This window comes from Psammomys obesus, unplaced genomic scaffold (genome assembly GCF_907164565.1).
Source record: "Psammomys obesus unplaced genomic scaffold, mPsaObe1.curated_primary_1811, whole genome shotgun sequence".
Classification (NCBI taxonomy): domain Eukaryota; kingdom Metazoa; phylum Chordata; class Mammalia; order Rodentia; family Muridae; genus Psammomys; species Psammomys obesus.
Window position 1 is genome coordinate 11,797,939 of NW_026596101.1, and position 25,325 is coordinate 11,823,263.

At 38.8% G+C, this 25,325-nt stretch overlaps 1 protein-coding gene across 1 annotated transcript in view; it reads left to right on the forward strand.

Annotated features, from left to right (window-relative positions):
- Positions 1-25,325, forward strand: part of Cntn3 (contactin 3) — a 394,581-nt gene that overhangs the window by 298,114 nt on the left and 71,142 nt on the right. The window contains exons 13-14 of the mRNA XM_055628433.1: positions 15,994-16,121; positions 19,013-19,188. Of these exons, the coding sequence (XP_055484408.1) occupies positions 15,994-16,121; positions 19,013-19,188 (304 nt within the window). The remainder of the gene's footprint in view (positions 1-15,993; positions 16,122-19,012; positions 19,189-25,325) is intronic.

Below are 25,325 nucleotides of genomic sequence, written 5' to 3' on the forward strand. Positions count from 1 at the left end.
TATGTTCTCTCACTCACTGAGGAACCTCTGAAGGAGGGGAAGAAGATGATTCCAGAGAAGCCTGTGGGGTTGGAAACTACTATACTTAGCTTTGTGAAATGCTTTCTGTAATGACTATCATGTGTCATGTTGTGTGCTGGGCTTACAGACCTAGGTCAAAGACGAAAGACATGTCTCTTCTCCACAGAGCTTTCACATGGGAGAGGTGAAATAAGAATAAGTTAAAAAATAAGTTCTGAAGTAAAAAGTGTCTTTCAGGATAAAGACTCAACTAGGACATAGGCCTGGAAATGGAAATAAAGTTGGATTTTTGAAGAAGCAAGGGGGAGGCCTAGTGTGACAAAAGGTCATGTATCCAAGGAGAGAGTCATAAAATAGAACACCTGGTGCATAAAGTCCAGACATGGGAATCTTTATAGATCATGAAAAATATTGGATTTGTTAAAATGTAAGATATTTGAGTGTGATAGCAAGGGTTGGCATCGCTGTGTATTTTATAAAATGTTGAATTGAGGAAGGCAGGGAGCAATCAATCTGGTTAGGAATCAACTTTTGGTTATCAGACTAAGAGTTACAGGAAGCATGGTGCAGAGCGAAGTACTAGAACTTAAGAATAGGATATTACGTATTACACAAATAGAGCTTGATGGCTGTGCAACCCTGATGTAAATTGTCATACACACTGATTATATTTTAGGGTGTCTATGCATGAACTATATGAATATGGCTAGGGATATGGCTATTATATTTCAATTCATTTAAGCACAGGCTCCTCTTATTACTCATATTTGTATTTCTCAAAGCATTTAGTATGTTGTAAGCACTCAACAAATATTTGGTGAAGTTAATTTTATTCTTTCGTGGGTAGCTTCCCATATCTTAAAAGAACCTGCATTACTTCACTTGATTGATAGCAACTATTTCTTGAGAATGTGTAAAATTGATTTTCATGGGGTTCTATTTATGATTGCCTATTTAAAGTATGAATAATGTTGTAATTAGTTTATTTTCCTGTCTCTGAACCTTTTCACAGAGGGAGAGTGAGTGAATGTACAGGTGAATGTGTGGGCAGTCCAGTAAGTGGTTGAGCAGATACTATTGTTACCACATATTTGCTAATGAAAACAACATTCATAGTGGTAATAATTTTCATCTCCCCTAGTCAAATATATAAGAAGTTATTCTTAATTTGCACTGTTGTTTCAATTTTCCTGAGTTGATCGTTTCTCAGTGCTTAGCAAGATCCATTAAAACAAATACAAACAAACACCAAATCCCTTTCCTCCTTTATGACCTCTTTCCTCTTGTGTTAACTGACTTGCATATTTTCCAGTTCTATTCTCAACGGCTGTTCATTGCTAAAACTGCTTTTGTAGTAAACAGGGTTTAAATTTTTTTCAAAAGACCCTTTTTGAGTGTAGAAACCTTAAATAAAATGTATGATCGATATAGAATGTGTAAAAATTCCTCATATTTAGAAAAGAGACTTTTTTTTTCTAACTCACTTTTGCATTTAGTGTGTGTGAGGGGCCATGAACATGCACGCACAAATGCCATGGCACACTGTGGAGATGAGAGGACAACTTGCAGGAGTCAGTTCTATTTCAGGGTCACTAGGAATCTAACTCAACTTAAGTTGTCAGACTTGGAGACAAGTGCTTGCTATGACCTGCTGAGCCTCCTCATGCATTTTTTTTTTCTCACTTTTTAAAGTTGAAGACTTTTAAAAAAGAAATAACTTTAATGTTAATATAGTGTAAATTTTAGGCACCTTATTCTTCATGGTAATTATTAATTTACTTAACTGCTAAAATCATAGGAGCTTAAAGTTTAATGGAAGTAATTTTTCCAGCTTATATAACTATAGAACCTTATACCTCATTATACTTATGTCTTTATTACCTCATCTGGTTTGAATAACTTTGTATTTTCTAGTCTTATGTCTCTCCTAAGACTTATTATCTAGGGCGATGTCTCTCAAAATGTTTTTAAAACATGTGAAAGTATACTTAGAGGAGCTGGGAAGATAGCTCAGTGTCAAAACATCTCATGCAAGTCTGATAACCCGAGTTTTGAACCCATATGAAAGTCAAGAGCACTAATTGGGCACCTCCATCGGATCCCACCTTTGGGAGCTCAGAGATTCCTGTGGAAGGTAGGGGTCCAGTGGAAGACCTGTAGGAGCCAGAGGTGTCGAGGATCGTGAGAACATGGCCCACAGAATCAACAAAGCAGGGACCATAAGGGCTCACTGAGTAAAACAGCAATCACAGAGTTTGTATGGGTCTGATCTAGATCCTCTGCCTACATGCTATGGCTGTGTAGCTTGCTGTTCATATGGGATTCCTGACAGTGGAGAGTCTCTATTCTTCTGCCTGCTCTTGAGACACTTTTCCTCCTACTGTCTTGCCTAGTTCAACCCTAATATGACGTTTGGGCCTAGTCAAATTATATCTTATTCATATCCCTGGGAAGCCTACTCTTGTCTGAAGGGAAGCTGAGGGGGAATGACTCTGGAGAAAGGGTACTGCTGGGGGGAGGGAGAAGTGGGGGATGGTAGCTGAGATTGGGAAGAGTGGAGGGAAGGGAAAAGGTGATCAGGTTGTATTGTATGAAAGAAGAATAAACAAACAATCCAAAAATTCAGGTTCAGTAGAACTGGATTTTGTAATCTCAGGGCCCATATGGGGAATAGGATGTGTAAACAAAAGAATCTCTTCAAACTCACAGGCTCACCAGATTTATGTTTACAGCTGTGAACAGTAAGAGAGACCTTGTCTCAAACAAGGTGGAAGGCAAGGATCCATATGTATCTTATCTTTTGGCCATTATTTATTATATCACATGGCATGCAAGGGCCCAAATTTTTACACACACACACACACACACACACACACACACACACACACACTAAACACACACAGAATGAATACAAAGGAGAATATTTGTGAACATAAAATTATGTCATATTTCAGAGGCCCTTTGTGGTAGGCTCCTTCCTATTTCCTGTTTTCTTCCTCTTCTGATGGGTTATCCCACTTGCCTTTCTGACTGAGGATTGATCATCTTACCAAGGGTCCTCTTTCTTGCTTAGCTTCTTTAGGTATACAGATTTTAGTATGTTTATCCTATATGTCTAACATCCACTTATAAGTGAGCATATACCATGTGTATCTTTCTGCTTCTGGGATACCTCACTCAGGATGATCTTTTATAGTTCCCACCATTTGCCTGAAATTTTCATGATTTCCTTGTTTTTAATAGCTGAGTAGTATTCCGTTGTATAGATATACCACCATTTCTGTATCCATTCCTCAGTTGAGGGACATCTGGCTTGTTTTCAGATTCTGGCTATTACAAATAAAGCTACTATGAACATGAATAAGCAAATGTACTTATTGTGTACTTGAGCCTCTTTTGGATATATGCCTGGGAGTGGTATAGCTGGATCTTGAGGTAGCACTATTCCTAATTTTCTGAGAAAGAGCCAGATTGATTTCCACTCATAGCAGAGGGCAGAGGGCAGGGAATCTTATGAAAGAAGGGGAAGATGAAAGACCTGGGGGGACAGGAGCTCCACAAGGAGGGCAATAGAACCAAAATATCTGGGCCCAGGGGTCATTTCTGAGACTGCTACTCCAAAACAGGAGCATGCATGGAGATAACCTAGAATCCATGCACAGATGTAGCCAATGGCAGCTCAGTCTCCAGGTGGGTTTCCTAGTAATGGGAACAGGGGCTGTGTCTAACATGAACTCAGTGGCTGGCTGGCTCTTTGATCACCTCCCACTGATGAGGGAGGAACCTTACCAGGCCACAGAAGAAGACAATGCAGCCAGTCCTGATGAGACTTCTTAGGCTAAGGTCAGATGAAAGCTGAGGAGGACCTCCCTATCAGTGGACTGGGGGAAGGGCAGGGGAGGAGAAAAGGGAGGGGGCAGGATTCGATGGGGAGGAGGGAGGGACTACAGCTGGGATATAAAGTGAATAAATTGTAATGAATAAAAATAATAAGTGAGTTACCTAGTAATGGGAAGAGGGACTGCCTCTGACATAATCTGATTGGCCTGCTCTTTGATCACCTCCCCCTGAGGGGGGAGCAGCCCTACCAGGCCACAGAAGAGGACAATGCAGCCACTTTTGAGGAGAACTGATAGACTAAGATCAGAAAGGAGAGGAGAACCTCCCCTATCAGTGGACTTGGGGAGGGGCATGCATGCAGAAATGGGAGGGAGGGTGGGATAGGAAGGGGAGGAGGGAGGGGCTTATGGAGGGATACAAAATGAATAAAGTATAATTAATAATAATAATAATAATAATAATAATAATAATAATAATAATAATAAAACTTCTGGGAAAAATATATTTCTGGTTGTCTAAAATGTAAGTCTTATTTGGACCCTATAAATCCTTAGCAGTGAATCATCATTGCTTATTGCAGAGCATGGACTACTACAGAAGTCTTGTAGGTTTTGGTTTGGGTTGGGTTTTAAATACCCAGAGAATAAATGTCTGCAGTTCATTTATAGAGCCTAAGCCTGCGCTTTCATTTCTTATTGTGGGCAGAGAATTTTGACATGGAGCTTTGTGCCAACAAATGTGCAAAGCAAAATATGTAGCCTATTAATGGCCACAGTACCCACATAAGATGTAGCAACTTTATAAGGTAATTGCAACTCTTGCTTAGGCAAGAAATACATAAGCAAGCGTATATCCAAAGCCAGGTGAGGCTTGTGGAGAGAACACTATGCAATATAGTTCCAGCACTCAACATGCTTAACATACCATACTTCTCAAAGCTTCTTTTTCTTTTCACTATCCAGAGCTAGCTTCAAAAATAAATAAATAAGGTTCAAACCTTTTCTGGAATAAATGGAAGAAACATCGCACCTCATTTAACTAACTTTCCATGAATGTTTTTACTTACACATTTTTAATGATCTTCTAATCAATGTTATTTCAAATGTAAACTGAGAGTCAGGACTCCAGGTATATGTACAGGTCCCAAACTGAAAATGAAGATAAGCAAATACTTGTGTTTCTTTCTTATAAAGATCACCAGAACCTGTTCCTGAAGATTGGGGTTTTTGTTATTGAGATTATTTCTAGAAAAACAAATGAGAGAGAGTTTTACTCTGTCGGTAAATGTTTTACCCCAAACTGAAATACTTAAGTGACACATTATTAATGATTTGCTTTTATGCAAGAAAAAATTGAAGGTAGCAAACATAAAAAGTATAAAATTCTCATGAAGAAAACAGCCAGTTAGACACTATTCAAAAGTCTATCATTGAAGCATATGACATGAAGATATATTTGTTGATTGTATAAGAGAATGGTAGCATTAGTCCCTAATGTCATGCCCATAGAGTCTTAAAAGACATGAACTCTTCTTAGTTGTATCAAAATTGTTGTTACGTGTATACATTTATCTGTTCTATGCAGAGGCACATGAAGATACCTTAAGTGTTAAAAGACCTTTCTGCTCTAAGAATGTTAGAGATAGGGAATAAAATTGTAAATGAACCACTTAAATATTGATGAATATCTATAAAAGATGATGACCTTGATGCTGGAATAGTGGGGCAAAATACTTCTATGTGGTACGAACCAAATAACAGGATATATAGTAGAGCACGCTTAATGTTTGATTAAGCTTTGCCCTCTATATGAAAACTGTGTCTGAATTCTTATTTGTTGAAGAAACATTTGTTTATTGAAAATTTATGTGCTAACTATCATTCTTTGTAAGTTCTACATTTCGCCACAAATCTCAGTGCTATGAGATACTCTAATATTCACTTTCAAATATTATTTTTCAAAATATTGTTAACAGTTCATCAGGATGGATAGCAAATGAAAAGTTGTTAGGAAAGCAAATCCTTATGATCCATTTCTAAGTAAATCTGATTGCATATGATAAAACAACAGCCAAGCAACTGTTACTCAGTATAATTTAAAAAAATATAGCTTATTTTTCATATCTATCCTTCAGCAACAGGGCAGATCACCATGATTTTCAGTCAAAACATGACTACATATATTAGGGAAAAGAAAATACCCCCAAATAGATCAATGCTGAGTCTGAAAAATATGTACCCATATGCTGCAAGTCAAATAATGTCACAGACTAGAAGCCATTGACTTGATGGGACTCCCCTTGAGTGTAAAACATAAGCCTCCTACTCGTCAGTGTTATTATTGAATGTGGTTTCTTTTTCAGAGTGGAGGGACACTCATTGGCTAAAAAGTTCTCCAAGCCCTTCCTAGAGAATGTGTCTCTCTTTCCATTGTTGGTGGAAGACCCTGACATTAGAGTTCAGTTATTTCCTTTTCAGCTTTGATGGACAAGGGCATAGAGTGCCTATATCCTCCCATTGTCTTGCGCAGTGAGGGACTTGCCCCTACAGAGATGACTATGATTATTCATATGTTCTAGGAGGTTAATCAACCTAATTCTTGGATGAGGTATTGGTAAAAATATCCTTACTCACTTAAGCAAGTTTTCATCATATTTATCTACATTAAATAATGAAGCTCACATATTGACTTTTATTTTCATTGATTCAACTCATCTCTGAAGTACAGAAGAATAGCAACTGATATGAAGAGCCTTTGGGTCTTAATAATCTTCTTTGAAGTTTTCCATTAACACACAAGCCACCAGACAATTTCATGTCCCATTTGTTCAAATCTGTGTGTTTTTTTTTTCAATATGTTTGGATATTATTTATAATCTTTACAGATGCCCCATTGTAAAGGGGCACAAAATGATTCTTGCCTGAGCACTATGTAAGTACAGTGGTATCAAATTAAAATGAAGTACATTTTGGGCCACCTCAATTCTATTGGTTTAGGTTCATTTTAGAAGAAAACAGTTGAACCAAAAAAATTTCATTTAATTCCAAATGTATATTTCATAGAGATCTGTATTTGGGAAGGTTAAATAAAAGTAGAAGAAATGGTCCCAGGTTGTTGACCATGTCCTTATACACACAAGGTTAACATACCAGGACTCAGAGTTTCTATAAGCTATGAATTTGAGCCAAACTGTTATCTTCTGCATCTCAGGAACCTGATGCATGGAAGGTACAACATGAAAAATAACAAAGCATTTATTACCAAGCCATCCTTACTCAATGATAGGATGATTAACGGTTGAGTCCTTCCCATTCTATGTCTCTTTTCCTGAGAGATTTTTCTGCCCAATGAATCACTAATTCTGTTGGTTTAAGAAGAGGAAAGGCCAACATGGTATGGCCAAAAGAGTAAAACTCTAATGTTTTCTAAATTTTGTCTGAGGGGGGAATTGTTATTTTTCTGAGTATGTTGGGGCAAGAGCACTGTCTGCCCTTTTTCTCTGACATTTATTTTTTTCATACACTTTCATCAATGTATATTTGCTTTCCTTAACTGTCATTGTTTATCCTGTAATATATGTGTTGTGAAAACTTTTCTCCTGTAACTAATTGTAAGCATCCATCTTGTAGAATGTGTGCTCAGAAAATACTATCCAAAATAGCCTTGTTGTTTTTCTGGGTAAGCAGCTTAATCATTGTGATCTCATGTGAGCTCGCCTCCTCTGAGATGTACTTCCTGACAAAATGTTCACTTTCAATGTGTTTGTTAAAACTCAGGTTGAATGAATTACTGTAATATTAAGATCATAGGCCAGGGAGGAACAATATTTTCAAAAAATCTTCTAGGTGTGCAGAAGCCTCCAGACATTTCCTATTGGAAAGCATACTGTGCTATTATGGATGTTTAAATGTCATCAAAAGTGCAGGTCAATGTTGCCTCGACAACAGTACACCTTCTGAGAAATGTTTTGTTTTCCTTTTTAAGTCATGAATTCAATGCCATCCCTGAATTACAGAGTGGACAATTAGAACAGCACAGGGCAGTCATATCACCTTATCCCGAACTAAACAGAGAGGGTTCAAAGCTAACTGAAATAATTGCCCTCTTACTACAAAAGGAAAGGCCAATAAAAAATATGTATAACGGTGTGCTATAAAACTAATGAAGAATTTAAAATGCTGTCATGGTTTATGTTGCACATTTTTCAAAGCAAGCTTGAGTACCATGTTTCTGAATGTTAACCTCATCCATCCTCATTTAACTTTTTGTGCCAAAACCAGAGTTATTTGTTGTTATCTACATTTTCAGTTCTATCCATTTGCAGAAAAACCTGTTCCCAGAAAGCTTAGAAAGCAATTTCATTTATTGTGAAGTGGTATAAAATTTTCACTTCGAGTCTCTGTAGGGAAGCATGGGTTATTGAAGGTTTTCTGTTGAGAAACAATTACTCCATCCATTTACTGAATATTGTTTATTTTTATGTTGTGCGAAATGCCCTGTGGGCCTTTTAGAACTTACTAGAAGAACCAATTTAGGAAGAAAATATCCAATTAGCTTAAAATTTTATGATACACACAGAGGTTGCATTCTGTGAGAGTCAATGTGTTTGTTTGGGAGATCCTTGTGTGGTTCCTAAGACCTTAGGCCTTGTCTCTGAAATTCTCCCTCATTTCACCATGGTCATGCAGATAGCTCTACTCAATTACTGTTACTGCACATAACACATCATAGGATTTCTTTATTCATTTTGCTTCATCCCTATTTTTTTTCATGGGGGTGGAACTCAAACAAAAACTGCAGCACACACTAGTCAAACAAAAAGGAATACTTGATGTCTAAGTATTCTGTACATTGTTATTAGAAAGGTACAATTTTATAGGATGGAATAATAACTGAAACCAATTATTTCTTAATCTTGGCCACTAGATTCTTTAAACTTTAGCTCAATGTTTATCAAATTGACAAGAGACATTTTTGCTCCGTTTTAAGACTGACTAATTTCCAAAGTGGTAAGTTACAGTTACCTTGAGCTTCTACTTTTAACTTCATCCTAGGACTCAGAGCACCTACACTTGACTCTGTTTAAATGCCTTCATGCCCTTGGCCAGTGGCTTGCCTTTACATTTTAGAATAGAACCCCTGCATTGGCAGCTAAGCCTTCCAGTGGGTTCCCTAGTAATGGGAACCAGGACTGTCTCTGACATAAACTCAGTGGCTGCCTCTTTGATCACATACCCCTGAGGGGGGTGCAGCCTTACCAAGCCACAGAGGAAGACAATGCAGCCAGTCCTGATGAGACCTGATCAGCTAGGGTTAGAGGGAAGGGGAGGAGAACTTCTTCTTTCAGTGGACTTGGGAAGGGTCATGGGAAGAGATCAGGGTTGGAGGGTGAGATTGGGAGGGGCTGAAGGAGGGAGCTACAGCTGGGATACCGAAAGAATAAACTGTAATTAATAAAAATTAATTAATTAATTAATTAATTAAAAAAAGAAAAAGCCAGCAAGCCTTTCCTTTCCTCCTTTCCTTTTTTTTTTGTAACAACAAAAATTAAAATCATTTGGAGCAATGCCTTGGTTCTAATTTTTTTTTATTGAAAGATTAGTGATTAGAGTAATTGAGGATAGTGCCCTTGTAGGATTCCGTAGGAATCCATTCTCATTTTTTCTAGCCCTTAGTCCCTGCCTCCATTCATCCTTATTCTCTCTATCTCTGTTGATTTCTGCCCAAAAGTATAGTTTCCTGTTCTTAAACACAGCTAAGTCACTTCTAAATTCTCTTTATCCAATATTCTGTTGTTCCCTTTTGGATACATATATAACAAAATACAAAACAATATCACACATAGTTGTGTGTGTGTGTGTGTGTGTGTGTGTGTGTGTGTGCATGGATTCATGTGTGATTATATATGTGTATTTATATGTGTATGACAGACTCTATTGGTACAAAGTAAATAAGTTTGCATCCATTGATTTCTACCAGTTTCAGATCAGCATATTAGAAGAAAATTATGTGGCTGGAGAGATAGCTCAGCTGTTTAAAAAAGCACTACTGCTTTTGCAGAGGACCTAGGTTTGATTTGTGTAACTCATGCGTCATCTCACAACCAATTCTAACTCCTGTCCTGAGCTTCTGATAGCCTCTTTTGTCTTCCAAGGGCACCGGCATGCGTGTTGTGAACATAAATACATGCAGGCAAAACACCCATGCACATAATGTAAAATAATAATAATTTGGGGAAAAGAAACTTTGAAAAAAACTGCTTTTTAAAGATTTACCATATATAAGTTTCATATATGTATGTGCAATGTACCCTCATCAAATACACCCCTCATTCCCCTTCTCCAGCTCCTTCTAGGACCACCATCACACCTTGACTCAATCGAATATGTATGTTTTATGATATTTTTTTTATTTTTTAAATTATCTAATATATCACATATGAGTATATGTCGGAATGTATGTATATGCACCATGTACCCTTGGAGGTCAGAAGAGGGTATCTGAAGGGAATTAAATTTATGGATTGTTGTGAGTGGGTATTAGTAACCAAATCTACATCCTTTGAAAGAGTAACAAGTGTTCTTCACCGCTAAGTAATCTTTCTAGCCTCGTGTTCATTTATTTTTAATGCGCTGCAAGCATTTAGTGTTGCCTATATGAACATGATCACGAGATCATCCACTGGAACCTAGAGAAGCTATCACTGGCCACACACCTAGAGAGAAGTGACTTTCTCTCTTCTAGCAACTATCAACTGCCAGTAATTACTTAGCTGTGGTTGGGGCCTTAGGAGTCCTTCTCTCCTCTGACTATAACTTTTTTTTTAAATTTTTTATTTAACTTTTATTAATTACACTTTATTCCTTTTGTATCCCCCCATAAGCCCCTCCCTCCTCCCCTCCGGCCCCACCCTCCCCCCCTTTCTGTATGCATGCCCCTCCCCAAGTCCACTGATAGGGGAGGTCCTCCTCTCTTTCTTTCTGATCTTAGTCTATCAGTTCTCATCAGAAGTGGCTGCATTGTAAGGGTTCTAGGTTATCTCCATGAAGAGTCCTTGGTTGAAGTATGAGTCTCTGGGAAGTTCCCTGTGTTCAAATTTTCTTGTTCTGTTGCTCTCCTTGTGGAGTTCCTGTCCTCTCCAGCTCTTGCTATTTCCCACTTCTTACCTAAAATTCCATTCACTCTACCCGACAGTTGGCCATCAGGCTCAGCATCTGCTTTGACAGTCTGCACAGCAGAGGCTTTCAGAGGCCCTCTGTGGCAGGTTCCTAGGTTGTTTCCTGTTTTCTTCTTCTGGCTTTCAGAGGCCCTCTGTAGCAGGTTCCGAGGTTGTTTCCTGTTTTCTTTTCTGATGTCCATCCTCTTTGCCTTTCAGGATGGGGATTGAACATTTTAGTTAGGGTCCTCTCTTTTGCTTAGTTTGTTTAGATGTACAGATTTTAGTGGGTTTATTCTATGTTGTATGTTTATATGAGTGAGTATATACCATGTGTGTCTTTTTGATTCTGGGACAACTCACTCAGGATGATCCTTTCCAGGTCCCACCATTTACTTGAAAATTTCATGATTTCCTTATTTTTCATTGCTGAGTAATACTCCATTGTATAGATGTACCACAGTTTCTGCATCCATTCTTCAGTTGAGGGACATCTGGGCTGTTTCTAGCTTCTGGCTATTACAAATAAAGCTGCTACAAACATGGTTGAGCAAATGTCCTTTTTGTGTACTTGAGCCTCTTTGGATATATACCTAGGAGTGGTATGGCTGGATCTTGAGGAAGCGCTATTCCTAGTTGTCTGAGAAAGCACCAAATTGATTTCCAGAGTGGTTGTACCAGTTTACATTCCCACCAGCAGTAGAGAAGGGTTCCCCTTTCTCCACAATCTCTCCAGCATGTGTTGTCCCTTGTGTTTTTCATCTTGGCCATTCTGATGGGCGTAAGGTGAAATTTCAGGGTTGTTTTGATTTGCATTTCCCTAATGGCAAATGAGGTTGAGCATTTCTTTAGGTGCTTCTCTGCCATTCGATATTCCCCTACAGAGAATTCTCTGTTTAGCACTGTTCCCCATTTTTAAAGTGGATTACTTGGTTTGCTGCTTTTCAGTTTCTTTAGTTCTTTATATATACTGGATATGAGTCCTCTGTCAGATAAAGGGTTGGTGATGATTCTTTCCCAATCTGTAGGCAGTTGCTTTGTTTTGATGATGGTGTCCTTTGCTTTACAGAAGCTTTTCAGTTTCATGAGGTCCCATTTATTGATTGTTGCTCTTAGAGTCTGTGCTGTTGGTGTTCTGTTCAGGAAGTTGTCTCCTGTACCAATGAGTTCTAGGGTATTCCCCACTTTTTTTCTAGCCGATTTAATGTGTCTGGTTTTATGTTGAGGTCTTTGATCCACTTGGACTTCACAAGAACACATCAAAGATATTATCCACTATGACCAAGTAGGCTTCATCCCAGGTATGCAGGGGTGGTTCAATATACGGAAATCCATCAATGTGATCCACCATATTAACAAACTGAAAGAAAAAAAACACACATGATAATCTTCCTAGATGCTGAAAAAGCATTTGACAAAACCCAACATCCATTTATGTTTAAAGTATTGGAGATATCAGGGATACAAGGCACATATCTAAACATAGTAAAGGCGATATACAGCAAGACTATAGCCAACATAAAACTGAATGGAGAGAAACTTAAAGAAATCCCACTAAAATCAGGGACAAGACAAGACTGCCCACTCTCTCCATATCTCTTCAACATAGTGCTGGAAGTCCTTGCTAGAGCAATAAGACAGTTGATGGAGATCAAGGGGATACAGATTGGAAAGGAAGAAGTCAAATTATCACTATTTGCAGATGATATGATAGTATACATGAGTGACCCCAAAAACTCTACCAGGGAACTCCTACAGCTGATAAACACCTTCAGCAAAGTGGCCGGATACAAAATTAACTCAAAAAAATCAGTAGCCCTCCTGTATACAAAAGGCAAAAGGGCTGAGAAAGAAATTAGAGAAACAACACCCTTCAAAATAGCCACAAATGACATAAAGTAACTTGGTGTAACCCTAACCAAGCAAGTCAAAGACTTGTATGAAAAAAATTTCAAGTCTCTGAAGAAAGAATTAGAAGAAGATATGAGAAGATGGGAAGATCTCCCATGCTCATGGCTTGGCAGGATTAACATAGTAAAAATGGCCATCTTACCAAAAGCAATCTACAGATTTAATGCAATTCCCATCAAATTGCCAACACAATTCTTTACAGACCTGGAAAGAAAAGTTCTCAACTTTGTATGGAACAACAAGAAACCGAGAATTGCTAAAACAATCCTCTACAATAAAAGATCTTCTGGAGGTATCTCCATCCCTGATCTCAAGCTGTACTATAGAACAACAGTTATAAAAACTGCATGGTACTGGCATAGAAACAGAATGGTGGATCAATGGAACCTAACAGAAAACCCAGAAATAAATCCACACACTTATGGACACCTGATTTTTGACAAAGATGCCAAAACCATACAATGGAAAAAAAAGATAGCATCTTCAACAAATGGTGCTGGTCCAACTGGATGTCTACATGTAGAAAAATGAAAATAGATCCATACTATACCCTGATTATAACTTTTTATATTTATTACAGTTTATTCACTTTGTATCCCAGCTGTAGCCCCCTCCCTCAGCCCCTCCCAATCCCCCCTCCCTCACTTATCTACTCCCATGCCCCTCTCCAAGTCCACTGATAGGGGAGGTCCTCCTCCCTTTCTATATAACCCTAGCCTATCAGGTCTCATCAGGACTGACTGCATTGTCTTCCTCTGTGGCCTGACTAGAATTTTTAACTGGCTACATTTTGTGATGGTAACCAGAGATTCTAGGAGTTCGTGTGTGCAGCAGCTCTGTCATATAGAGAGGACAACATTTCACAGCATTCCTCCTAATCAGATGGCTCTGATATTGTTTATTTCTCTTTTTCTTCCTCGTTTCCTGGGCCTAGAACATGGGGAGGGGTTATGGGCCTAGTATATGTTCCAGCTATAGCTGACTATTCACAGTTTCTTATTCTCAATATTTTGGACAGATGAGTTTCTATTTGTTTACTCATCACAATAAGAAGCTTCTCTGACCAAAGCTGTACTGGATATGTACAAACTATTTTCTTCTTATTTCCTAAGCAGTGAACATAGTTATTCTTATCCTAGTTACATTTTATTAAGTGTAAGTGGTCTAAGCATAAATTAAGTATAATGGTTGTATAAATTGTACACATTCTTATATGAGACTTGAGATCCACCAGGGGTATCTGAGAAGCAATCCCCAATGGATACCAATAAGTGATGTTATTCATATATATGTATATAATTATTTCATGCATGTGTATGTAATATGTTCATATAGTGAGTATAATAGTATTTAAAGATTGGATTGAGATTTTACCCTTTAATGTCATCACCACTTCTCCTGCATGCTCTACTGAATAACCCCAAAGGTATAGACATTTACTGACTGTTCTGGATGATACCATGCTGACACTGGGCTGCAAACGCTTGAAAAGGGTTTTTCCTGTTGGTACAGATTCAACAGGCGTGCTTAAAGATGTGAACCACGAAGGATAAAAAGACATTTAGGTGTGAAGTGCAAGGTTCAGGCATTCAGAAAAGGGGATTATAATTATGAGTAGACATGTGCAGTGAAGATTTCAGGATCAGACAAATGAGGCATTATGCTGTCACATTCTTCCTTCTCAGTGCTAATGAATGCCCTGTCTTGGAAAGTCTGCCTAAAGAAATTGTGCCTTTTTGCCGCCCTCTTGTTATTCAAAATGCTTCCCAAACTCTGTACTTTTCACTTTTACTTAATCTTTTATTGTCTGTGTCTCTCAAGATTAATATTTCTAAAGGAATCTCCAGGTTATTGTCTTGTTCACACTGTAATCCCAGCACATGCAAGGCACTCATTTCAGTTTCCTTAATGAGATAGGTATATGCTACATCTTTAAGAATACAAGGGGCTGGAGAGATGTCTCAGTGGTTAAGAACACTGGTTGTTCTTCCAGAAGACACTAGTTCAATTCCCAGCACTGACATAGCAGCTCACAACTGTCTGTAATTCCAGTTCCGGCGGTTCCAGCACCCTCACAGTCATATGTTCAGTCAGAACACCAATTTACATAAAATTTTAAAAAATTAAATTCATTAAAAAATAAGTATTTAAATTGGAGCACAGGACCCAGGAGGCCCACCTATTGAGCTACTGGAATTTTTTTTCAGTAGCTCAAAGATGACCATATACATATATATAATAATATATATTATATATATAACATATATAATATCACATATTATATATATGTATATAATATGTATGTGATATTATGTATATGTGTGTATGTTTATATATATTTCTTTATTTTTATTTTTGATGATTTAAAGTGACTATTCCAATTCATAAATGATAAGCAGAAAAACAATAAGCAAGTTCTTGTTCTTCATATACTATTTTTAAATTTAAAGGAAATCATAGCATATCTACCTTCTCTTTTCCCTAAGTTTATAAGGCTAACCTATGAGTAACTGATCACAATATAAATATATATTTTACACTTATTTAATAAAGATATTCATGAGGTTGGAGAGATGGCTCAGAGGTTAAGAACACTCGCTGTTCTTTCAAAGGTCCTGAGTTCAATTCCCAATAACCACATGGTACCTCATAACCATCTATACTGGGATCTGGTGCCCTCTTCTGGCGTGTATGGCAGAACACTGTGTAAATAATAAATAAATAAATCTTTAAAAAATAGATAAAAAATAAAAACATTCATATAATTAAATGTGAGATATGCATTAAATTTGGTTTAATGCATTAAACCAAAAATAAATATAAGCATGAAATTCAAATTGTTAGTTATGTTTTCTTCTTTAACTTTCTCTCTCTGTATGTGTATGTATGTGTGTGTGTGTGTGTGTGTGTGTGTGTGTGTGTGTGTGTTTTACTTTTCTCAGTTCAGAGATAAGATATACTGGTGGTCTAGCCCTAAATTATTACTTTAAGCAGTGCGCTCTGAAAGAAATGTATCACTTCTATGCAAAAAGTGACTTGCACATTTGTTGTTCTGTTTCCTTTAGGATTTCTCTTTTAAGTGATGGAGGACTCAAAATTATGAATGTGACTAAGGCTGATGCTGGAACCTACACCTGCACAGCAGAAAACCAGTTTGGGAAAGCAAATGGCACAACACATTTGGTTGTGACAGGTGTGTGTTTTTCTTAGAGATTGCTTTACTCGAGGGTAAACTGTATTTCATTAGAGAGAATAAACACCTACGCAAGTACTGGTAAGATTAGTCAGACTCAGTGGTTTTAAAGAGTGTGCATGAAGCTGAGGAAGAAAATAGGTGGAGAGGTATAGGAGAAGGTTGAGCAGAGGTGGGGCGGATGGATTTGATCAAAATATATTACATTAAAGTTGGAGTTCTCAAACAATATTCATTTTAAAATGAAGACATTGAACACATGTTTCTCGTTCTACATAGGGCACTGTGAAGTGAGAATCTACTTTTGTTTGCATGCAAGGGTATGATGCCTAAATTTTCATGTCACAGCAATAGAACACATGGATGGACACAGTAGCTACTCTCCTGGCATACTGGGCCATAAGAAATACAAATACTGTATTATTATCTTTACTTTATGCTATTATTTAGAGCTTTGACTGTTCCTGCTTCATTATAATTTTTTTCTTTTCTTGAGGAGTTCAAATTCATCTAATAATCTTTGGTGTTAATGAGATTTGCTTAAAGTTGGGGATATATTTTGTTCTTTTATCCTTTCAAGAAATAGTTGAACATTTTGAGACAGGTGCTTGGGTTATGTCAATGAGAATATCAGCAAAGATAACACCCTGTGAACTTTACAGGCTACCACAGGAAGGATCATAGAGTAAGAGAAAAAAAAAAAACACTAAGATTATTAGAAAGGTAAAATTGCACACAACTGAAAAAAGGATGAGTGAGGGAATAAGGAGAGTTGGAAGCAAAATAGGATACTCACAGCTGGCCTGGATCAGTCATGGGACACAGATTTCAGGAAAAAGAGAGTGTTAACAGACTTCTTATGGACAGTTATGTAGACATATTGGAGAATGGTTAAGTCCTCAGTTTTCAGTCTGATTGTAACAGAGAAGATAGTAGTGTTTTCAGTAGAAAAATAGCAGCACGGCTATGTATTTTTCAAACCACTGCTATTGTGAAGATAATGAAAGGACCAGGACAAGAGGCATGAAGAGGTCAGAGGCATGAGAAGGAGGTGACAGTAACCAGTACTAACCAAAAGGTTGGGTCTGTAGGAGTCTAGGAGCTACCATCAGTTGCTTCACATACTAAGCAAGAAGTGCCATCAAATTGGAGGGAGGTTTATGAAGAGAAAAGAGTCCAGAATGGCTTGATGATGAAGATGAGAGACAAAGCTCACTGACAGAGTACTATTTACGATGTCTGAGGCTCCGGGTTTAACCCCCAAGCACTAGAAGAAGAGAAAGGAAGGAGGTGGAAGAAAGAGAGGGAAAAGAGGGAGGAGAAAGAAAGGAAGGAAGGATCTGTAGGCTGTTTGGTTATACAGAAGAATGAGTGGCCGTCAAAGTAACTGCATTGGCATGAACTGTATTTGAACTGCTTTGGAAAGGAGAGTGGACGGCATCAGTCTGGGCATGTTGAACACCAGTTGCTTATTATATGCTTCCTCCATGGAGCAGACTAGATGTTGACAAAGTCTCAGTGGATTACAAGAACACAGGTTGATGTACTTGAATGGCTACTCTGTAGTGAGACAGTTCCACTCTCTTCATTCAGAAATAAGTTTCCAGTGTCTCCACCACCATGGAAGAGGAAAGAAGACTAGCACAGTGGAAACTAGTACTTCCAAATTTCAGTCTGTGCACCCTGCATCTAACTCTTGCTTATGATTAACCAGCCGAACCATGTGACTATGACTAAATTCCATGTTCAGAATTGAATCCTACTATGTGCTTTAGAAGAAGTCAAATGAAACAACAAAGTTAAAAAACTGAGTAGGTCATGGAGTATGTGAGTTTAGTCTTGGGAGAGAGAGAGATCAAGAAGGAGGTACTAACTCAGCAGTTGTTATAGCAAGATTGGTACTTGAAGCCAAGAGATGAATCTCATTGATTTGTACAATTAATATGTTAATTATATATATAATGACAGAGCTTACCACATTTTACATTAAGTAATTTAAGAAGCAAAGAGGCATGATAAGGGAACATGGGGAAGAAAAGCTGAGTGACTGACACAGTTTGAAGAGATAAGAATAAATTACATGAAAGAGACCAAGAGAAGCAAAGGGAAGACAGATGAGAGGTCAATGTATAAAAGACAAAAATGTTACCACTGGTTATTGAAGAACAGTGTTTTCTGGGGACCCTGATGGGACTGGTCTGATGAGAAACCAAAGCCTAACTAGACATTTTGGAGAGGTAATATCCTAAGATATTTCACAGTCTATATACAAACAGTTCTTTGATGAGTTTTATTGTCCCAGGGTAAAAAGCTACAGGAAACTGGGAAGGAAGAGTCAAGAGAAGTTGAGTTCATTGTCAATAAAAGGTATCAAATGTTGATAAGAGAACACATATAGGTGGATATTAGCATTGAAGAAAATCATCTGTAAGGTGGTGTCTTGGCATAGTGTTCCTCTCCTGGTATGGTTCCCAAGTCTGTCAGCAAAGAACATTTGAGCTTATTTGCATTTGGGTGTGAATAAATAAATTTGCTACTCACTGAAAAGTTGGTGGCAACATGGGAGTTTCTATCATATTTCATAGAACTATGAAAATAAGGTGAATTGATTTTGTGAGTAGTGTAACTCATATGCAATTGAGTTTCAGTTCTGAACACGCATCTTCTGTAAACTCATACATCTTAGTTCTTCCAAGAAAAAAATTTGTGAGGGCAGTAATTTTTATTTTAATTTTACCTCAAGATACTACTTTAATCATGAAGACTCTTAATCACATTGGTGTATGGGCGCACTTGTGTATATACATTCTAAATAAGATGAACAATTTGCCTATAAAAACTGATTTCATCGCCATTAAAATTTTGTTTTTAATAATCTGTCTCCCCAATAGAACCAACAAGAATAATTTTGGCACCTTCTAACATGGATGTTGCCGTCGGTGAGAGCGTCATTTTACCCTGCCAGGTGCAACACGACCCGCTGTTGGACATTATGTTTGCCTGGTATTTCAATGGAGCCCTTACGGACTTTAAGAAAGATGGATCCCACTTTGAGAAAGTTGGTGGAGTAAGTTAGGTTACCTTTCTTATATTCTTTACATTATACGTGCCTGTGACAAGTTACCACTCAAAAACATCCAGTCCACAGATGACACATAGAAATGCTCATCAATCCCCTTCCCTCTGTTCCAATGCTCCTGGTGTCTATCCTGTTTGCCATTCTGAACGAGATCTAAGCATCCTCCCTAGGGCCCTTCGTGTTGCTTAGCTTCTTTAGGTCTGTGTGTTTTAGTACATTTATCCTATATTATACTGCTACTATCCCCTTGTAAGTGAGTATATACCATGTGTGTCTTTCTGCTTCTGGGTTACCTGACTCAGAGTAAGGGGAGCAGGGGCTGCCTCTGTCATGAACTCGGTTGCTTGCTCTTTGCTCACTTCCCCCTGCTGATGTGGCCTTGCCAGGCTACAGAAGAAGAGGATCCAGGCAGTCCTGATGAGACTTGAAAAGCTGTGGGCAGATGGCAGAGGAGGAGAATTCCTCTTTCAATGGAATAAGCAAAGGGGGTAAGGGGGAAGAGGGAGAGAGGATGGGTCTGGGAGGAGATGAGGGAGGGGGGCTACAGTGGGGATATAAAATGAATAAACTGTAAAAAAAATTTAAAAAGAGAGAAATGCTTGTCAAGTTAGTTTCAGGATTCTGGTCTGTTTTAATTTTATTTTTCTTGGCCACAAAAATTAAGAACATTTCTTTCAACCTATAACTACAGTTACAATTGATTCATGTTCCATTTGTATTATGTGCTATTCTTCATAGTGTTTTAAGATTGGCATGTCCTGTGAGTGTTTTGCTTTTAAACAGCCAATTTGTGATGCAATAGGAAATAGCTTTGTCTTAATAAGCAATTCACCTAGATGCCAGGGTAGGTACTTAATCACGGGAAATTTCTGCTGTTTCGTTGGACATTAGCTATAAGACTCATATCTCAGATATACAAACTCAGGATTTGAGAAGCAAAATGTTTCTCTGAGCCACTAAGAGAACTGGTAGTGGAACTTCAGGGCCTGAAATGATCTATTTGTCTCTACAATGCAAATACTCTCAGGACAGCGTCCTCTTCCTTTCTGCCTCATTTGGTAGAAAAAGGTATAAATTTCAAGGAAAAGTAAAGAGTTGGAGAATGGATAAGAAATGTGTTTATATTGAACAGGCATGGCTGACTAAAGGCTCCATAGCTGGGCAGGTATCTCTGTGTCCAATCAAGCAAGACCAGCCTGTGGATGATTTGTTAATGGTTTGTCCCATTGATCTTGGAGAGAGTCATTCTATTTGGGAAAATGTCAAATCTGAGTGTCGTATTTATAAACTTACTGTGTGGGGGCGGAGCCAAGATGGCGACTAGCACACACAGTTTCCGAGCTGTGGAAGAGATAAAGTTCTGAGCTGATGTGTGGAAGAACTTCTGAAGCCAGGGAAACAACGGAGAGACTTTCTAAACAACAGGGAACATCGCAGGAGGTGAAAACCTTGGTCTCGGGTCACCCACGGACTTGATTGGGGAAGGTGAGAAACGATCCTTTGATCTCTCGGCACTCCCCTCCCCCAGACCTCCCTCCTCCTCGGCACAGGCACAGCCGACTCGCCTTTCTCAGCGCAGACCTAACTGCCTGGGGCCTACAGCCACTGAGGCGGAGCCCCAAGCCCTTTATCGGCAAAGGCCAGCAGTACTGTGTCTCGGAGCCCCAGATTCACTCGCGGCGGCTGCACCATCCTCCCAGGGCCCGAGTCTGCTAGACGCCATACTAGCTCCGCACGAGCGCCATCACTGACGGTACGGCCCGCCCAATCCCACAGTGACAGAGAATACGCTATATACTCACCAAAACCAGACAAAAACGCCATACAAGCTAGACACACCAGGCGCTGGGCCTCCGAAGCTTGGAGAGCACAGTAAAGAGACCCCAGGACTTCCCAGAAAGCATCTGGACTAGCAACCCAGTCTCCAGTTACAGCGGGACTTTCTAACCTGGCGGCGGAGCAGCACTGAGCTGGCTGGGCACATCAGCCCTCCAGTTTAAGACTAACCAGGGCCAAACCAGAGAACAGAAAGGCTGGTTACCCCGATTCCCACTGACGTGACCACCCTGAAATCTCCAGCTGCAGCAAGACCTCATAACCTGGCAGTGACAGCAGCACGGAACTGGCAGAGCACATCAAAGAAGCAGGGCCAAACCAGAGAACAGAGAGTCCAGATACGCCAATCTCTGCCAAGTGTCCTGCCTGTAAGTGAGTGCACCCTTGAGAATCTGCAGCTCCACTGATCCTGGGTTCTGCTAAAACAGAAGCCAGGCATCGAACCCCCTCCCACCCATATACCCACTTTGGGAAACAGAGGGGCACTTGGAACATTGAAGTTCCTGCTCTGTGGGTCTAATTGAGGAGTTAAGGCAGTTAATGCCAGAAATTGCGCTGCGATCATCACTAGCGCCTGCGACAAATACATTGCAGAGCCCCTCCCACACACTCAAGGGTTCAACATTAGCCATCACTCTGTCCCTCGAGACACACGCCCACACCCACTTACACACACACACACATATACACACACACGCACGCACGCTTGCATTTGCCTCTGTTTGCGCCTGCGTACTTTCCTCCCACAGGTACAGCTAGTCCTCAGCATACGCTAAGGACACGGGACCTCTCTCAACTTCCTGAAGAATTCTCCAGACTCGAGAGAGAGACAGTACCAGTCTGATTGGCAGAATCCAAAAACAAACAGGGAAGGTCTCAGACAAGCCAATGGCCAGGGGTAGGCGAAAGAACACTTCCAACATAAATCAGGACATCATGACTTCACCAGCAAACCCCAAAACCGATGGATACTCCAATTCATCAGAAGCACAGGAAAATGACCTTAAAGCCATGCTTGCTCAATTATTTGAGGCTTATAAGGAGGAAATGAACAAATCTTTCAAAGAATTGGCCAGTCAATTGGAGGTAAAGAAAGAAGAAATAGACAAAACCCTTAAAGAAACACAGGCAAACATAGCCAAACAAATAGAGGCACAAGTAGAGAAAAAATTAGTGGCATACAAAAAGGAAATGAACAAGGAAATAGAGTCCATCGTAGAGAGACAGGAATCCAAATTCAAACACATAAAAGAAATGGTGCAAGGCATGAAAACAGAATTAGAATCAATAAAGAAAACACAAAATGAGAAAACTCTTGAGCTGGAGAACTTGGAGAAAAGATCAGGAACCACAAAAGTAAGCATCACCAACAGAATACAAGAGATGGAAGAGAGAATCTCTGGAGCTGAAGACACACTTGCAGAAATTGATACTTCTCTCAAAGAAAAAGTAAAATCAGAAAAATTCCAATCACAAAATATCCAAGAAATCAAGGATGCTATGAAAAGACAAAATCTAAGAATAATAGGAATTGATGAAAAAGAAGACTCCAGGCTCCAAGGTCCAGAAAATATTTTCAAAAAAATCATAGAAGAAAATTTTCCCAACTTAAAGAAAGAGATGTCCATAAATATACAAGAGGCCTACAGAACACCAAATAGACTAGACCAGAAAAGAAACACATCACGTCACATCATAGTCAAAACACTAAATCTACAGAACAAAGAAAAGATATTAAAAGCAGCAAGGGAAAAAGGCCAAGTAACATATGAAGGTAGACCTATCAGAATCACACCAGACTTCTCATCAGAAACTATGAAAGCCAGAAGGGCCTGGGCAAGCATCATGGAGACTCTAAGAGATCACAAATGTCAACCGAGACTACTATACCCTGCAAAGCTTTCAATCAACATAGATGGAGAAAACAAAATATTCCATGACAAAACTAAATTTACGCAATATCTATACAGCAAACCAACCCTACAGAAGATACTAGAAGGAAAACTCCAATCCAACGAAAACGAATTCACCCAAGAAAACAGGGCATACAGATAACATCCCAACAAAAATGAAAAGAAAACAAGCAATGAAACAAGGTAAGATCATCGACTCCATTACAAAAGGAACTAACATGCATTGGTCAATACTATCTATCAATATTAATGGACTCAACTCACCAATAAAAAGACACAGGCTAACAGAATGGTTACGGAAACAGGACCCAACATTCTGTTGCATCCAAGAAACACACCTATGCAACAAAGATAAACACTACCTCAGAGTAAAGGGCTGGAAAAATGTTTTTCAAGCAAATGGTTCCAGAAAACAAGCTGGAGTAGCCATCCTAATATCTAATAAAATAGACTTTCAACCCAAGTTAATCAAAAAAGATAAGGAGGGCCACTATATTCTCATCAAAGGAAAAATCCAACAAGAGGACATCACAATTTTGAATATCTATGCCCCAAATACAAGAGCACCTACATTCGTAAATGAAACAATATTAAAGCTTAAATCATACATTGATCCTAATACCTTAATAGTAGGAGACTTCAACACCCCACTCTCATCAAGGGACAGATCAACCAGACAGACACCAAATAGGGAAATAAAAGCACTCACAGAATCCCTAAATCAAATGGACCTAATAGATGTCTACAGATCTTTTCACCCAAACTCAAAAGAGTACACCTTCTTTTCAGCACCACATGGAACCTTCTCCAAAATAGACCATATAGTTGGTCACAAAGCAAGCCTCAACAGATACAAAAGGATTGAAATAATCCCTTGTATACTATCTGACCACCATGGACTAAAGCTGGACATCAACAACAACAGAAACAACAAAAAGCCGACACGCACATGGAAACTGAACAACTTACTACTCAATGACAGCTGGGTCAAGGAAGAAATAAAGAAAGAAATTAAAGACTTTCTAGAATTCAATGAAAATGAAGGCACAACATACCCAAATTTATGGGACACATTGAAAGCAGTGCTCAGAGGAAAATTTATAGCACTAAGTGCCTACAAGAAGAAATCCGTAACATCACATACAAACAACTTAATGGCCCAACTGAAAAACCTAGAAAAAAAAGAAGCAGATACACCCAAGAGGAGCAGACGGCTGGAAATAATCAAACTAAGGGCAGAAATCAATCAATTAGAAACAAATAAAATTATCCAAAGAATCAATGAAACAAAAAGCTGGTTCTTTGAGAAAATCAACAAGATAGACAAACCATTAGCCAAACTAACTAAAAAGCAGAGAGAAACCATACAAATCAGCAAAATCAGACAGGAAAATGGGGACATAACTACAGACACTGAGGAAATCCAAACGATTATTAGGTCATACTACAAAAGCCTATATGGCACAAAATTTGAAAATCTAAATGAAATGGATAACTTTCTTGACAGATTCCATCTACCAAAATTAAGTCAAGATCAGGTAGAAAGACTGAATAGTCCTATATCTCCCAAGGAAATTGAAGCAGTCATTAACAGTCTCCCCTCCAAAAAAAGCCCTGGACCAGATGGCTTCAGCGCAGAATTCTACAAGACCTTCAAAGAAGTACTAACACCAATTCTCCTCAAACTATTCCATAAAATAGAAACAGAAGGAACACTACCAAACTCATTCTATGAAGCCACAGTCACTTTGATACCTAAACCACACAAAGATCCAACCAAAAAAGAGAACTTCAGACCTATCTCTCTTATGAACATTGATGCAAAAATACTCAATAAAATACTTGCAAACCGAATCCAAGAACACATCAAAGATATCATCCACCATGACCAAGTAGGCTTCATCCCAGGAATGCAAGGGTGGTTCAACATACGGAAATCCATCAATGTAATCCACCACATAAACAAAATGAAGGAGAAAAACCACATGATCATCTCCTTAGATGCTGAAAAAGCATTTGACAAAGTCCAACACCCATTTATGTTTAAAGTCTTGGAGAGATCAGGGATACAAGGCACATACCTAAAGATAGTAAAGGCAATATACAGCAAGCCTATAGCCAACATCAAACTCAATGGAGAGAAACTTAAATCAATCCCACTGAAATCAGGGACAAGACAAGGCTGCCCACTCTCTCCATATCTCTTTAACATTGTACTTGAAGTCCTAGCCAGAGCAATAAGACAACTAAAGGAGATCAAGGGGATACAAATCGGAAAGGAAGAGGTCAAAGTGTCACTATTTGCAGATGATATGATAGTATACATGAGCGACCCCAAAGATTCAACCAGAGAACTTCTTCAGCTGATAAACACCT